The sequence below is a fragment of the Pongo pygmaeus genome, chromosome 14 (genome assembly GCF_028885625.2).
Source record: "Pongo pygmaeus isolate AG05252 chromosome 14, NHGRI_mPonPyg2-v2.0_pri, whole genome shotgun sequence".
In the NCBI taxonomy this organism is placed as follows: domain Eukaryota; kingdom Metazoa; phylum Chordata; class Mammalia; order Primates; family Hominidae; genus Pongo; species Pongo pygmaeus.
In genome coordinates, this window is record NC_072387.2 from 111659823 (window position 1) to 111676516 (window position 16694).

The following is a 16694-nucleotide window of genomic DNA, read 5'->3' on the forward strand; positions in this document are numbered from 1 at the left end:
CACGGATGAAGCTGGAAACCATCATTCTCAGCAAACTATCACAAGGACAAAAAAACAGACACCACATGTTCTCACTCATAGGTGGGAATTGAACAATGAGAACACTTGGATACAGGAAGGGGAACATCACACACTGGGGCCTGTTGTGAGGTCGGGGGAGAGGGGAGGGATAGCATTAGGAGATATACCTAATGTAAACGACAAGTTAATGGGTGCAGCACACCAACATGGCACATGTATACCTATGTAACAAACCTGCACGTTGTGCACATGTACCCTAAAATTTGAAGTATAATAAAAAATATATATATATATAAAACAAAGATATGAATGCCCTAGAGTACCAATAATTAACCAGTTACTTAATTTGTCCTAACATTTCCAATAACATTATTTATATTCGGTATGGGTTTTGAAAGTTTGAAATTAATTTTCCTCTATCAAGTAAACAATGTGATAACCTCTGTCGTTATAGTACCTACTCCCTTAACTGTTTTTAGAGTACTTCTGCTAATTTTTTGAAAACATAAAAACTATTATTTCTCTCTTTCTCATATATATGTATATATACACACAAAACACTCATATACACAAAACAATTAAATACATGAGTGAAATACCAAGTATCATTCTATACCACATCATTATTATCTCAGATATTTTCTACGAGATATGCAAAATAACTGGTTCCCACATTTTACCTCGGTTAAATGACATAACAGCCCTTTTGGGTTTTGTTACATTTATGCAGCTAAAGGGTGAGGTTCTAAAAATCTAGTCAATTCTTAACTATTTACAAAGCATAAAATGAGTGAAAAGAGATAAAGCACGGTGGCAAATAAACCATGGTCTTGTTAGAGCTTCTGTGGGCTTATTTTTTAATTTTTTATTTGCATTTAAATATTGGTGAGTCCAATGTTATCAAAATTTATTTAAAACAATGAAAGTGTATCATGGATGTGTTTTTTGGGAGGAACAGGGAAATCCTCTAACTTCTTTCTAGTCTAATCATCCTTATGATCCACCATATACTGAAAATAATTCACTCATATTACAGACTATGGAATAATCTGTCTTTTCTTACATAGGCCCTGGTGGCTAACTGTTTGGGTTTCAATAAATTGTTCTACAGAAAAATATAATTAAGAGTGACACTAAGTCAACATCATTGAAATTATAGAAGTAGTATTAGCCAACTAGAGTGACTTTCTGAATTTAGGCAAACTGGAAATTATACACTCACAGATGATGAAGAATTGACTGTTCAAATTTTTAAATTATTTTATTTCAATATAGAGAATATGCATTATGAAAACAATATGCATTTTCTCTTGATGGCTAAGCCTTTCCTGTAGGAATAAAACACAAAAAGAAAATTGAGCTGTCCAAGCTAGCTTAAAATATTTACTGAATTATTGTAGATCTGATCTTCTGCAAAAGAGTAAACAAAAGAACTTGAGTAGAAACACATGTGAATAGCCTAAAATCAAATATTTTTGTAATTCTCAAATGGCATATAGATAAAAGTAAACGACACTTTTGGCAGAATCATTAATGAGAGAGGTGCAGATGTCGTTGATTAATTAAAAAACTTTGTAGCCTGCTCTTTGGGTATCTGATTGAAGTAAATGTGAAGTTTCCATTCATCCGGCATGGATGATTGGGTATACCCCTTCCTGCACACAAATGAATGTGGATAAATTATTTTAGTAAAAGAAGTAATGCTACAACTGTATGCAGTGAAGTATTACACAATTTGAAAGCAGATGTGTAACATCAGCAAGTTCTTTAAGAGTCAAGCTATTATCTCTTAATTTTCTGTAATTATAATAATCCACAAGTAGGTAATTACTTTCACCTAGATAATATCAAAATGGAAAATACTTTTGATTCCACACTCAAAACTTATTTTTTCTAATATACTTATTATGTTTTTCTAATATACTTATCATCACAGATTTGTATCATTACAGATTTAAAATTGTTTTAAATTAATTTAAATTATCTAAGGGTTAGAGTGGTTGTAGCAGTGAGGATTTGAGCCTTTGGAGGTGGCAGAGAATAAATTTTTCCTGGTACACATACATACACAAATATGGTAAAGTGTATAAGGGGCACAAATTCTAAATGAATAACTTAAGTAGGCATCTGTGCAACCATCACCCAGATCAAAATAAATGACATTTCCAGCACTTCGTGAAGGTTTCTTATAGCCATAGTAGACGTATCAATTTGAAAAATAAAATATGTAATAAGTCTATAATAATAACGCATGCATAATACTCACCTTCCAATGGCTTGGGTAGAAAATGAGCTGCTGGTTTGGTTTTCTTTACTCTGTTCCCTTTCATAGCTTGCCCTTCCTTATTTAATCCCAAAAACCAGGCTCTACCAGATTCCTGTTGTCTGTACAGCATGGATGAGTAGATTACATAATAATTTTCAAAAACAGATTCTTTAAACTTGCATTCAGGGGTAAAAAGTTCCTGTGGAGAGAAAATGAAACAAAAGTTAGAGGAAGGAACTTGATCTTCACTGTACATTCTATTCATTCTCTAGAAAGTTTCCCAGCATGGTGAAAGAGTGCTTTGGCATGGATGACCGGAGATACCCCTTCCCGCACACAATAATTGTCTATACATTTTTAAAATATACAATAAATTGAGAAGAACCTGCTACTATTGAGAATATATAGAAGCAAAAGTATATCATAAGAAAACAAGACATGAGCAAACTAAAGATTTAACTTAAACAGAAGACAATTCAACCAGAGTATAATCAGAAAGGGAGCATTAAAGTAGCATCAGATATTCACAATAAAGTGAGCCAAATAAAATACACATTTCAGATATTTTATAATTCATTTTACATGTTTCCATAGGAACAGTGATATAATACTCTACAGTTGCCAGTTGCTCCTTGGATCACTGAAATCATAGGGTGATACATTTTACTTACAAAGGAACAAACTGAAACCTCAAACTAAAACCATGACAATCAGCTGGCTTACTTGCCAGCCACTAGAGCTATTGTTGTATAACCAGAGGAGGTTAGGTGTCGTGTTAGCTGGTCATAGTGACAGGAGCTGAAAATAATTCAATGGGGCTCCAAAGGTTTGAGCCCCATTGGAACTCTTGAAGATAAACATCAAAAGCTGCTCCAACTGAAAAACCACACAGCACTTTTGGAAAGCATACAGTTTGTTAAATACTATTATGCTCAACGCCATGGTCTACATTAATTGATGAGCAGCACAAAGCTTACTACTTTACAACTATTATTAATGTCAGAAATATTCACAGATGATTTTTATATACTTCTTACTTTGGGATGAATAATAATGAATATAATCCCATGCCAAATTAATAAAAAAATTGATAAAGGTACAATCTACATATGCATTTTTGACAGCCCTCTATTAAAAATAAATTTGAAGTTCAACCTGTCTGGTTATAGACCATGAAAGACACTTAGCTAGTTTTAAATAGGTCCAACACTGTGCTATTCTATATGTATATAAACTATAGATGGAAAATAGATCCTTACTGTCCTTGATCTTTTTAAAAATACCACTGGACTAAAAAATATACATAAAGTTTTCATTTTTCTTTAATAGATTTTATTATTGCAGAAAATAGTAACTTTTGTTTTTCTTCTAAAAATGGTGTATACCCATTCTGAAAAATATTCCTTAGGGGCTAAAAACTAAAACATTAAAGGCTTGACTTTATGCTAACTGTAATTAGGAATGTGACCTAATGTCATGTAGAAATTTCCTTTCAATATTTCCCATAAAAGTGTGAATTATCAAATGCTGTCTCATGCAGGAGACAATTTATTCAGTGTGCTACGTAACTTTAATTCACTGAGAGCTAATAGTTTTCCAAGGGGAACAGGCTTTGTTAGTGGCAGATGCTTTTCAAGACAAAGATGACAGTTACAATGATCAATTTGATGAAATCGCAATAGCCAAATGGCAGGTTTAGCCCCCTCCTGGAGCAACTTATGTAGATCTTTATTTCTTCTTGATGATGCTACCTCAGATTAGAATAAGATCCCATCCAAATAAATGTTCTGGCTTTCTACTGAGTCCTGCATCTCCAAATATCCTCCTATTACTTTTCTCACTAATAAATGAGAGTCTCACTGAGTCAATGTCCAGGCCATGCGCCAGAAAAAAAGGATTGATAAAACAGTACATGTTCATGCATTTATTGTGAGTAAAACAAAATGGAATGCTACAAATCTGGCTTCTCCCCAAGAGACTAATAAATATATTGGTTGAAACTGTACTTTCTAAAACAAAAGGATTAGACTTTGGCATTTCACTTGTCTTTTTACTGAGACAGGCCAGGGCATCTAAGCATATTGCTTACTAGTTAAAAACCTATCTCAAAATCAGCTATGAGTGAGATGGTAAGAGCTGACTTAGTGGGTCACTTAGCGGAAGTCAGAGGAACCTGGCTCCGCCTCCTGGGCTTCAGGTGTCTCTGCCCAGAACCTGGCTCACTGATGCTCATCCTTCTGCTACAAACACCAAAAACGTAGATCCACAGGATTCTCTTCTGATCATCACTGCCATAATGTCCAAAACATGAATGGTGCTTGCAACACCATCAGCAACTTCGAGATGTATTGTCTCCATTATGAATTCACTATGTTGAATATGGAAGAGAAGAGATGCTTTATGTAGAGGAAGTAATTTATTCTCGGTGGATACCTTAAGGACTTCTGACACTATATCTTTTCAGATGAAATGTTCGCATCCTAGGACTCCAAAGAAGTCAATTCCACTGCACCTTTCTGTGAGCCGTGCCTGTGACTTCACAGATAGGTGATTCTTTCTGTCTTCCACAACTGATAACTATTGCCTTCAGTTGCTTGTGATAGTGGAGACTGGTATATTTTCAGCCTTCTTATTTGTGGCTAAATAATTAATGCACACACAAATGCACATGTTACATTCAAAGATGTTATTGTCTAATACATTTTCTCAAAACTTTTTGAGAACTTAATCTGTTCCTCCAATATTGAAGTCTCAAATAACCCCAGCATTTCCTATAGAACCGATAGAACCAATGGAAGTTGAGGTTAGTTGCTATTTGAAAGTATATAAGTGATATACTTTCAACACGTAAATGGGAAGCAATGGAGCAGATAAACATCACCTGTGGAGGCAGACAGTAGGATTCAACCCTGACCCCACTCCTTACTAGCTGTGTATTCTTGGGGAAATTACTCAATCTCTCTGGGCTTCAGTTTCCTCATCTCTAAAATGAGGACAAAAATCATAGGGCAATAAGGTTGTTGGGATGATTGAGTGAATAAATACGTATTACATATTTAGAAGAGAACTTGGTATACAGTGAACACTCAATAATTATTCTTTAAAAGTTTCTCATTATTTGTAGTCAAAAATATATCCTGATCAGTTATTTCAATTCTGTGAAAATCTCACCAAATCAAAAGTCAGCTACATAGTCAATGAAAACAGTTTTACACAAAATATTGGGTTCAGCATGAAATATACCAAGAAAAATAAGTCATTCATTTCATTGAAAAATGACAGAACAATATAATATTTGTTATGAGTGACTTACCTATAAAATACTAGAGTGATTATAGTGGGAATCAATGGTATTGTGAAAGGCAAGAGGTGGTAAATGGCCTGGTACATTTGGAGAACTGTAAGTAGTTCATCACTGAGATACAGGCTTTGTGGGACAGAAGTAGAGAATGTTGTGGATGGGAAGATAGGTTTGAGCAACGTAATAAAGGGTCTTGGAAACTCTAATAAACAAATTAGATGTCTTATAAGTGAGAGGAAGACATGTTGAATTCCCGAATATGCAAGGGAATAATAATATGGCCCGATTCGTATGTTATAAATACAAATCTGTTGTCAGTGTGGAGGATGGTTTTGAAAAGTTAAGAACATGTCTGTGCTGATGTTTTCAACCCTGATCTCTCACAAAATGAACCTGAAAGTTGTCTGTAGAACATGAGTATGTGTGTGTTCACGTTAATAGTTAGTATTAATATTACAAATGGAGAACCAGAACACACAAAGTAAGGGGAGAAATAATACCACAATTATGACACACTGACTTCTGAACTTTCTGGTAGCCAGGACAAAAACAGAAAGACTATAATGTTATAAAAATTATTCAAGAGAGAAAATATTTTCCTTTTTGAAAATGAAAAGTTTCTTGGCATGAACTTTTGAAAGGTATTTCCTTATAAGGGACCTAAAAAAGTGACATTGACAAATATAAACAAAAATGCTCTTGAGAGTAATTGCACAGTCATACTTTGTGCTTCAATCCTGCAGTATGCTTTAGGAAGACAGACTGCATTGAAAATGTCCAATAGGTAGAACTACTTAAAGTCCAGTAGGTGGAAATAATTGTAATTGATGAGATCTCCAGGGATAATGTGCACAGTACGGGCCACAAACTCAAATGCCTCTAATGACCAGGTAGATACAGGAGTGAGGCAAGCTGGCATGATCATGGCACCATAATGAGGATAAACAGCCTCTGACTCAGGCTCTATGGTGAGATGAAGACAGTGGTAGAAGCAATGATTTTTTTATAAAGCAGCTGTCCCTCACATGGTTCTCCTGTGAAAATAAAAACCTTACATCTTTAGGAGATCTGATTTTTCAAAACAAGTAAGAAATGCAAGTTTCTACAGATAATCTCCTTTTAACATTGGCAACTATTTCTTAGTTTTTGTTTTTCAACCTTGAGTGGGTCAAGGGGCCACGGGGAAGCCTGTGAGCCTTCAGTATGAGACCTCCAATGTAGAGCAGCAAGAACCAAAGAAAGAGGAGTACACTACTTTGCTTCTCAAAGCAGTCCTGGTCTAATTGATAGTTTCTATGCAGTTGGATAATACAATTATTGTGCCAGTGAAACACTCTAAAACTGGCAGTGATAATACAAAAATGCTTATTTAAATTTAGGCTGAAATATAAACTCTTTGAATCTGCCAAAACAAGATCGATAAGGAGTTTGATGTATCTCTTTCTCACCTTGCCTCCTGCCTATGTTTAGAACCATCACCACCACCACAACAAAATCAACAACAGATGAGTTCCAGCAGAAGCTTGAATATTCATTTGCACCACTGCCAAACTAAATCATCAAGTCATAGGATAGAAAAATGCAATAATTAAACAGAAATGTTATATCTTTTTTATGTTATGGTTGTTTTTGAAATGAAAGCACCATCTGTGGTGTACTTATTATCTTAACAGTAGCAGCAGAATTCCTCTTCTGAGGGAAATGCCTTTGTTTAGGAAAATACCCTGATGGGCCATTTGCATGTACAAAGAGAGACTTCTGGTTGGAAGGAGCTCCCCTTCCATAACTCATCAGGAATGAATAACTCAGATAATCTGGCAAAATCATAACCACAGAATTGAAAGTGACCTTGAGAATCTAATCCAGTGGTCCGGCAAACTGGCTCTCAGGCCAAACACAATTTTCATCTGTTTTTGTAAATAAGGTTTCGTTGGAAAACAGGCACTTTCCTTTGTTCGTATATTGTCTGTGTCTGCATTTACACTACAAATTTCAGAGCTGAGTGGTCAAGAAAGATCTTTATGGCTCACAAAACCTAAAATGTTTGGTTTTTTGTCCTTGTGATAGTTTGCTGAGAATGATGGTTTCCACCTTCATCCATGTCCCTACAAAGGACATGAACTCATCATTTTTCATGGCTGCATAGTATTCCATGGTGTATATGTGCCACATTTTCTTAATGCACATGTATACATATGTAAAAAACCTGCATGTTGTGCACATGTACCCTAGAACTTAAAGTATTTTATATTTATATATATATTTATATATTTAGGTATATATATATATACCTAAAATGTTTACTATATGGTCCTTTGCCAAAAGTTTGCCAATCCTGATCTAAGGTAAAATTTGAGGACTTTCCAACCTAAGTGAAGGAAGAGTTATTAACCCAAAAGCAAATTCCTAAGGAGCTAAGCACTCCCAAGTTAAACTTGGATTGCACATATTTTCACATATGCAAACATATACAACTTGAAGGAGAAGCTTCACCAGTGTTTCATCTTTGGAAAAGCCTTTATGTTCTGTTATGAGCCCGGGCTTCCATTAGGAATTAGCCCACTAACTCCACTTAGTTACTGTGTCACCTTGGTGTTATCTAAGACTAAATGAAAATTAGGTTTTTGTTAATGTCTTCAAGTTTGCTCACCACCACCATTTAAGGGAAAACTATAAAAGGGGCATTCTGAACACATTCGTAACATTTTTTAGAATACTAGGCAATTCCAAAATAACTTAAAAAGAGGAAATAGAGAAACGATATTAGACACATAGTAGCAAATAGCACATAATAAATACAGGATAAATAATAGCTACTAATATTTTACTAACCTCTATATTCCAGAGTCATCCAAAAATTCAGTCCCCTCCCATTAAGAGCTCAATAATGACCCTCATCCTGGACTCCATAGGGGAGTATCTCTCCTCAGAGGACGCTTGAACTTAAAGGAGGAGGAGGTCCCCAAGTCCAAGTTCTTACTTTGAGTATAATATTAAATAACAAAGGGTTCTTTCAAATATCAAATAAGAGAGGTGAAAAATAATTTGTGGACTAGAAATTAAGTTGTAATCTGTAGTTATATTTACAACTATAAATTGAGCTTGAAAGTGCAACTCAAATGTTGTTATCATGAACAAGGCTGTTATTTAATTATTCTTAATAGATTTCAAGTTAATTAGACATATCTTTAGATGGGAATTCCCATATTCAGATCCACTTAATCTGAATTCTCAATTTTTTTTCCTCCCTTTTCTACATTTTGGAGATTTGATCTACTAGAGCTTATCCTGAGGTCAGCAGAGATTTATCCCAATCTCTTTCATCTTTTACAGTTTTAAAATCAATTGTATCCTTTAATGCTACTGTTCTGACACTAACCACTTCTTTAAAACAAAAAGGCAGAGTACTCTTAAGATTACTTATAAAGAAAAGAATATTGAGAACTTTTAGAAAGATTTTACAGTCCTGAGGTTGAAACAAAATATTTGCAGTTAACACTCAAAAGCAGAAAATTAAGTTGACGAATGCACTTTATTTATATAAAGTTGTACGTAGTCAAAAACTTTTAATATTGGGCTGTGACTAATGCCCACAGGAGAAAAAAAATTAGTTAATTGGTTGTGTGTATACCTCAAATAAAAGCATAATTATGTATGAGTTTAAGAGACAACTTCTGGCAGGGCGCGGTGGTCACTCCTGTAATCCCAGCAGTTTGGGAGGCTGAGGCAGGCGATCATGAGGTCAAAAGATGGAGACCATCGTGGCCAACATGGTGAAACCCCGTCTCTAATAAAAATACCAAAATTAGCTGGGCATGGTGGCACATGCCTGTAGTCCCAGCTACTCAGGAGGCTGAGGCAGGAGACTCACTTGAACCTGGGAGGCAGAGGTTGCAGTGAGCGGAGATCGTGCCACTGCACTCCAGCCTGGTGACAGAGCAAGACTCCATCAAAAAAAAAAAAAAAAAAAAAAAAAGAGAGAGAGAGAGACAACTTTTATCCTGATTACAGGACCTAGGGAATTTAAGTATATTTCTACCAACAAAGGAGTCTCGACAGCAACTTATATTTATAGGGCCAAATTCTGTTATTTGTTTCCAGGGAAACAAAATTGAAAATTAAAGCATTTTTTGGCAGTAAAGATATTTCTCAACATTTAGAGATTAACACATCATTAGACACAATAATTTATTAAATATTATATGTTACTTTGATTCATTATATTTATTACATGTTTTATAACAATAACTAAATATCAAATAATTTGATTTAAATTTTCACTTATTCAATATAAATATGTATTATATATTTTAAAATATGTATTTTATATGTGTGCATAATTTTTAAATATACATAAGGAGATGTCTGTGTGTGTGTGTGTGTGTGTGTGCATGTGTGTGTGCACGCATACACTTAAAATGTGGTATTCAGGGACCAGTAGCAACGTCATCACCTGGAAGCTTGTTAGAAATGCAGAATCCCAGGCCCACCCCAGACCTACAGAATCAGGATTTGCATTTTAACAAGGTCCCAGGTGACTGTATGCACATTAAAATTAGGACACATTGGCATATATTCTCATTACTACATAGAACAAATCAATTAATGATCACATTTTAAGAAATGTCAATTAAATTGACATTAGTCATAAGCTTCCTACCATTTCTTAACATTAGTACAAAATTTATAAAAGCCAGAAAATAGAAACAAAAATCTGTGGTATTTACAATATGTCTATAAGTAAGATATTTTAAGATTATAAATAAAAATATGTCCCAACTTGTTCTACAATATAAAATCTTTTTCTCTGGAATACAGACATGTATAAACTCCTAAAATAATAATCCTTGTAAGATGAACAGATGGCACCAGTGCTATAAATATTAGCCAAAAATTCACAAAATAAATATGCTCAAGAAAGTATTAAGACAACCATATATCATTTTTACACATTTGTCAGTTTTCAACTGTGTTGCCTCAATATTAACGATAATAATGATGTTAATAACTATAGTTAACACTTTATGCATATTTCTATACTGAGCACTGCTGTACACACTACAAAATCCACTAATTTAACCCTCACCATAATCATATGGCATGACACTATTATCATCCCCATTTTAGAACTGCAGAAACCGAGGCACAGAAGGTTGAAGTAACTTGCCCAAGTACGTTACTTTCATCAAGATAAATATAATTATTTAACTATTCCTACTCATTTATCATATTGTTCAATTGAAAGAATTTACTTTTTAAGATATGTGATCAATTGCAAAAATGGTTCTAATTCTTCATCCTCCTCCTCCCAACCAATGACCTTTGCCATGTAATTTGCAGCATTCTCTCAACTTTGAACAAAGATAAAGAAAGTAGAGGCTTAACAAGCGCTTGTGCAGCTGGGATTGCCCTCCCTCATGCCTGGGCTACTCTCGCTGGAGGAGAGAGACAGGGGAGCAAAGCCAGATAGATTCAATCAAAACTAACCTAGTCCTAGAGGTGATCAAGTCCTGCCGAGATCTACAGAGCCACCTAGCCAAGGCCCACTTGGTCTTAGTTTCACGAGCAATATGCATACACTTATTGTTTTATGGCAGGTTTTGTGGTTGTTCATTATACAGTTGATAACTGATACATATAATTATCAATTTCACTGAATCACTCATTCAACTAAACATAGAAAATATGTATTTTATGCTGCTGATTTTTATCTACCTCCATACCTACAGATGAAAAAATATATAGATGAAAGCAGTAAGGAATTATATAGCCTATCACCCTAGCAGAGGTGACACATCTCTTAGAAGCAACAAATATAAGGAGCAAAAAGGTAAAGAAAAAGAGGCATATTTTAAAACGAGTTTTTAAGAAAGTACCAAAAAAATTTATAGGTACTCAAAAATGAATCTTTCCTCCTCTTCACGCAACCTGTATCCACCTTTTCCCCCTCACTGATCAATTAAAGAAACATTGAACAAAATAGAAACTGGGTTGGCTTCCCTGGATTGCCAATTATCCCCATAGGAAAAAAAAAAAAAAGCTCATTGTTGTTATTAACTCCCTAGGAAGGGGAAGAATGGGATGAGGGTGTCATAGTAGGTGGTGGTATGAGTAAAAATTGAGCTCTAAGATCAAACATGTTTGGTCATACATCAGCTTCTCAAAGGTACACTTCTTGGGCATGTGTAGGGTAATATACTAACTGTATAGAACGTTGTCTAAAAGAAAAATGTAAAACTGATACTGCTTTACGTGAAAGAAATCACACTGTACATATGTAACAAAATCAAGAGAAAGTGCTGCCATGAGTTTTTTAAACATTTCTGGATTATCTGAGTAAATAATGTCACCAGAAAACAAATATACACAGTAATATGCAAAACGTTTCTTTGTTTGACAAATACTCAGGCATCAAAGTAGAGATTAGTGATAGCTCAAAGCCAGATTGTCAGTTTCGCCTCATCCTCCATTATAAGGACACTTCAGATTCAGTGATTCGTACTTTTGTTGTAACACAAATATCACATTAAGCCAAATATATATATGTATGTGTACTGTTATGTGTGTATACAGAAGTGTATATATACATAACCATATCAATGAACATTTGAATATTTTAGAAATAGGGTTATCTTATTCAAAAGAAAAATAATAAAATATACATTCTTCATAGAAGTAGGATCAAGGAACTTGTGCCTGTCTATAGATTTTATTTCCCCTCTGCAATAAAGGAAGTACAGAAATTATGTGAAAACATTTATAAACTATAGAAATTTAAGAGTGTTTTTTATATTTGTTGAATATAACAATAAAATCTCTGGGCTTTTATTTTGTATATTTTTACATTTCCTATTAATTGAATTTTATTGTATTTTATGATATTATCTTTCAACAAAAGATTGGCAATTAATAAAAGTACTGCCCTTCACCACATGTAGTCTGATGGCGGCAATTAATAAAAGTACTGTCCTTCACCACATGTAGTCTGATGGCCACTGCTCTATTATACATGGGTTTGGATATAAATATACATCCAATTAAAGGAGAGCTAAGGTGAGAATGGGTGATGGTTAATATTTATTTACTTATCAGTATAAGACAACCACTATGCTAAAGGCTTTGCATACATTACCTCATTGCATTCCTTTTAACAGAATACAATGCTGCAGTTGAATATCTTGATGAGAGTTTGTACAGTTAGTAAGAGGCGAAGCAGGTTCTAATGCCAACCTGAGTCTACAGCCTTAGCTCTAAATCACTAATTACACCAGTTCTGAAACCAATACGGTTCTAAAAGGAAATCAAAGAGGGAAATGTGGCTTAACAACAGCAACGGCAACCACAAGATTTTTTAAGGTTATTCAATTTGTTTAGATAAATTATTTCTAAAAGTTATCAGTCTTAGCGACTATTCTATTTTTTAATCTTATTTCATTATTTTAGCCTTATGTCTTATAAGCATTGGGTTGGGACTAGGATATGACCTGGTGTGGACGGCGTACTTGATCAAGATTTGTTAGATATTACTAATACCAAAAATAGAGGAAAGATAAAGGGAGGCATAATTTAAGAAATTACTGCGTAATTAAGAGACCCCAAGAATCTGGAAAAAGACAACAAAAATCTGTGTTCTTAGTAATAACGGTTTTAATGGTGGCGATTATCATGGGAGTGGAGGTGAAGGAAGATGCAAGAAAGATACTCCTGAGTGGAACAAATGTTATGGAAAATATTTAGTTCTTTTATGTCCAACGAAAAAGTGATATGATCACAGTTTTAATTTACTCCAACAGAATTTTTGTTAGCCAGAACAAGAATAGAATTTGCTGTGCAAAAAATGAAGTATTTTAGTTTATGTAGTTAGAATATATCAATTTTGTGTCTTGCTATATCCTACCAAAATCTAGTCTGGTTACTTTATCTTCCTTTATCAGTATTTTCTTTCATTTCCTTGTACTTCTCTACCCATTCTGTCTTGAATAATTGAATACAAAATGACATATTTTGGAAAAGAAACAAATGTGTGATTTTTACTCTGCTGGAGTCCATGAATAAAAATCCAATTGTTTTCATCCCATTTTTCCTACCCTTAACTATTTGAATTGTGTTTTAATAATATTCTTGCAATTCCATATGCTTCTCTCCTTAGGCCTGTGTCTACATGCATACACGAGATTGTTCTACTTTTTTCTCTTTCAACCGCATGTTAAATTAGACCTTTATATCAAACATTTTCATATTAAGCATATGTGTTGTAAACTTTTCCTAATAAGAATGTACCCCATCAAAACCACTTATTTATATAAATAGAAATGAAACAAAAGGATCAAAAATACCTGTTTAGCCAGCCTTTAAAATGAAAGCTTTCACAGAAAAATGGAGGAAATATAAGCAGGTTCTACACTTCTCCTAACATACCGTATTCTTCAAATAATAATAATTTCTGATTGAGCTTTATGATTTTCAAAGACTATTCTTGTATACTAAATTTGATACAATAATGCTGTGAAAGATGCTTTAAGAAGAAAAACAGCACCATCTCCATGTCATAGATGATGATTTTGTGTCTTAGAGGACATAATGGATTAAGATGCATTTATTTCTACCCATGTGATATTTCACCTACATCATGCTGCTATTTAGTATATATTCATTAATAATTACAATTTTGAAAATACAAAACAGATAAAAGGGGTTTAATTTTTTCCCCAGGGCACCAAATAAATCATCTTACTGGGATATGAGGAAATTAAGCATCTGATAAGAATCACCAACACTGAATTTGTGGAATACAAAGGAAGCCCACATAGTTCTGAAATGCAATGCTGAGGATTATTTTCTCTTGGTTTTGCTTTATTAGCTGGGAACACATCGGCCATGAGTCCCCAGATTCTGGCAACAACTTGTTTGATAATTCCAAAGGTTAACACAAAAGGACAAACATGAAACACTGAAGAGGGAGGCCAGGAAAGCAAGAAAAGAGGCAATACCTTCTGGAGAAAGAGAGCCCCTGAGGAGGGGAGAATGTCAACCTGTGGGTTAAATAACTCTAACTAGATAAAGCTGGAGCCATGAAAGTTCACCATGCTATAGATTTTGTACTCTAGAAATCAGCAGTGAATTTTCATTTTATACTATGAAATGTTATAGAAATTAATGAATTATATTGTCTTACTTTCCAGGTTCTTAGTTGAAAGTGTGAGACTATAAAGTGGGGAGAATCATAATATTTGTAATTGGTATATATATATATATATACACACACACACATACACACATATATATATACACACACACACACACATACACCAGTTGCGGTGTGTGTGTATATACCAATTGGTATATATATATGTATTATGTGTGTGTGTGTGTGTGTGTATATATATATATATATATATATATATGCCAATTGGTATGTTTATATGTGTGTATGTATATCTATCTATATATATATATAGGTGTGTGTGTGTACCAATTACAAAGATGATTCTTCCCACCTTATAGTCTCATACTTTAACAGTACATATATATGTGTGTGTGTGTGTGTGTGTGTGTGTGTGTGTATACACACTGTAATGGTATGTATATATACCATTACAAATACTAAAATTGGTCTACCAGATATTAAATAACAAATTAAAATTTTTGAGTACTGTGAACACATGGAAACAAATTTCCATTCATTCTTTACTTAATGATGTCTAAAATTCATGCATTCATTTATTCAGTAAATATTTGGTGAGATTCTAGTATTTAGCCATGACTGTTCTTGATCTTGAGAAGTTAGAATAAGCAAAAGTTGACATAGTTTATCATTTTTTGAAGTATACAGTCTAATGAGAGACAAATGTTTCCACTAATGATCGTATTATTACAAATTAAGAAAGGTTTTTATAAGAAAAGGAATGATTTCTATGAGATCACATAGATAAATCTGGCCTAGCTTGGGTGGTAAGGAAAAGCATTGAATTCTGAACTGAGATCTGAAACACCAGTATGAGTTAACTAGACTAAGAGCAGGGTGAAGAATATTCCTGGAAAGGGTGATACAATATACAAAGACCCCGGGGCAGGAGGAGAGACAAGGCATTTGAATGAAAAAGAGAAAACAACGAAATCAGAATCCAGAATGTGAACAGACAGCAGTAGGATTTGGGATTTGGGTATTGGGCATGAGTGAAACCAGTGGTCACATTAAGGGTGAGGGAAGAGAGTGACCCTCTCATATTGTTTTATATTGTTTTATACTCAGTACCTGTTTTAAGAAAAAAAGAAAAAACAACAAGGAAGTAAAACGAAAGACAGGCAGGCCGGCACCAGGCGTGAAACCAGGCCTGGGCCTACCTGGCCTAAACCCAGTAGTTAAAAATCAACTCATGACTTAGAACCTGATGTTACCCATAGATTTCAGGCATTGTGTAAAAGAACATTGTGAAACACTCTGCTCTGTTCTGTTTCACTCTGACTACCAGGGCATGAAACCCCTGTCACGTATCCCCTAGATTGCTCAACCAATCGCGACCCTTTCATGTGAAATCTTTAGTGTTGTGAGCCCTTAAACGGGACAGAAATTGTGCAATCGGGGAGCTAAGATTTTGAGGCCGTAGCTTGCCAATGCTCCCAGCTGAATAAAGCCCTTCCTTCTACAACTCAATATCTGAGAGGTTTTGTCTGTGGCTCGTTCTGCTACAAGGGTTTTCATCGTTCTCTAAAAGCAATGGGAAGACATTAGAAGTTTTAGGCAGGAACATGTCACACTCAGATACAAATTTGGAAAGTCTAGTCTGGCCAAAATGTGAAGCCTAAAAGAGAGCCAATTTGGATATAAGAATTCTGGTTTGTCCATTATAGTACCAGGAAGAAAAAAACATAACAGTTGTGTGGGCCAAGGCATTGGCAATGGAGGTGGACAAAACATGGCCGATTGGAGAAATATTTAGGAGGTCAGAAGGTCAGCACTATGTAATTGTACATGGCAGCTGAGGGAACAGAGTGTCAAGCAGTGTGCAGGTTTCTAGCTTGTGGAACTGGATGACATTTGCTCCATGTTCATTGCTACTTCTGAAAGGTCAAATATTGCAGTTTTGTATTCTTGGGCAAAAAAAA

The 16694-nt window shown here is 34.5% G+C and overlaps 1 protein-coding gene across 4 annotated transcripts in view; it reads right to left on the reverse strand.

Annotated features, from left to right (window-relative positions):
- The window catches only part of FGF14 (fibroblast growth factor 14), a 683612-nt gene that overhangs the window by 7462 nt on the left and 659456 nt on the right, over positions 1-16694 (reverse strand). For all 4 annotated transcript variants that reach the window (XM_054445791.2, XM_054445794.2, XM_063651088.1 and 1 more), the window contains one exon: positions 2288-2486. In XM_054445791.2, coding sequence (XP_054301766.1) covers positions 2288-2486 — 199 coding nt within the window. The remainder of the gene's footprint in view (positions 1-2287; positions 2487-16694) is intronic.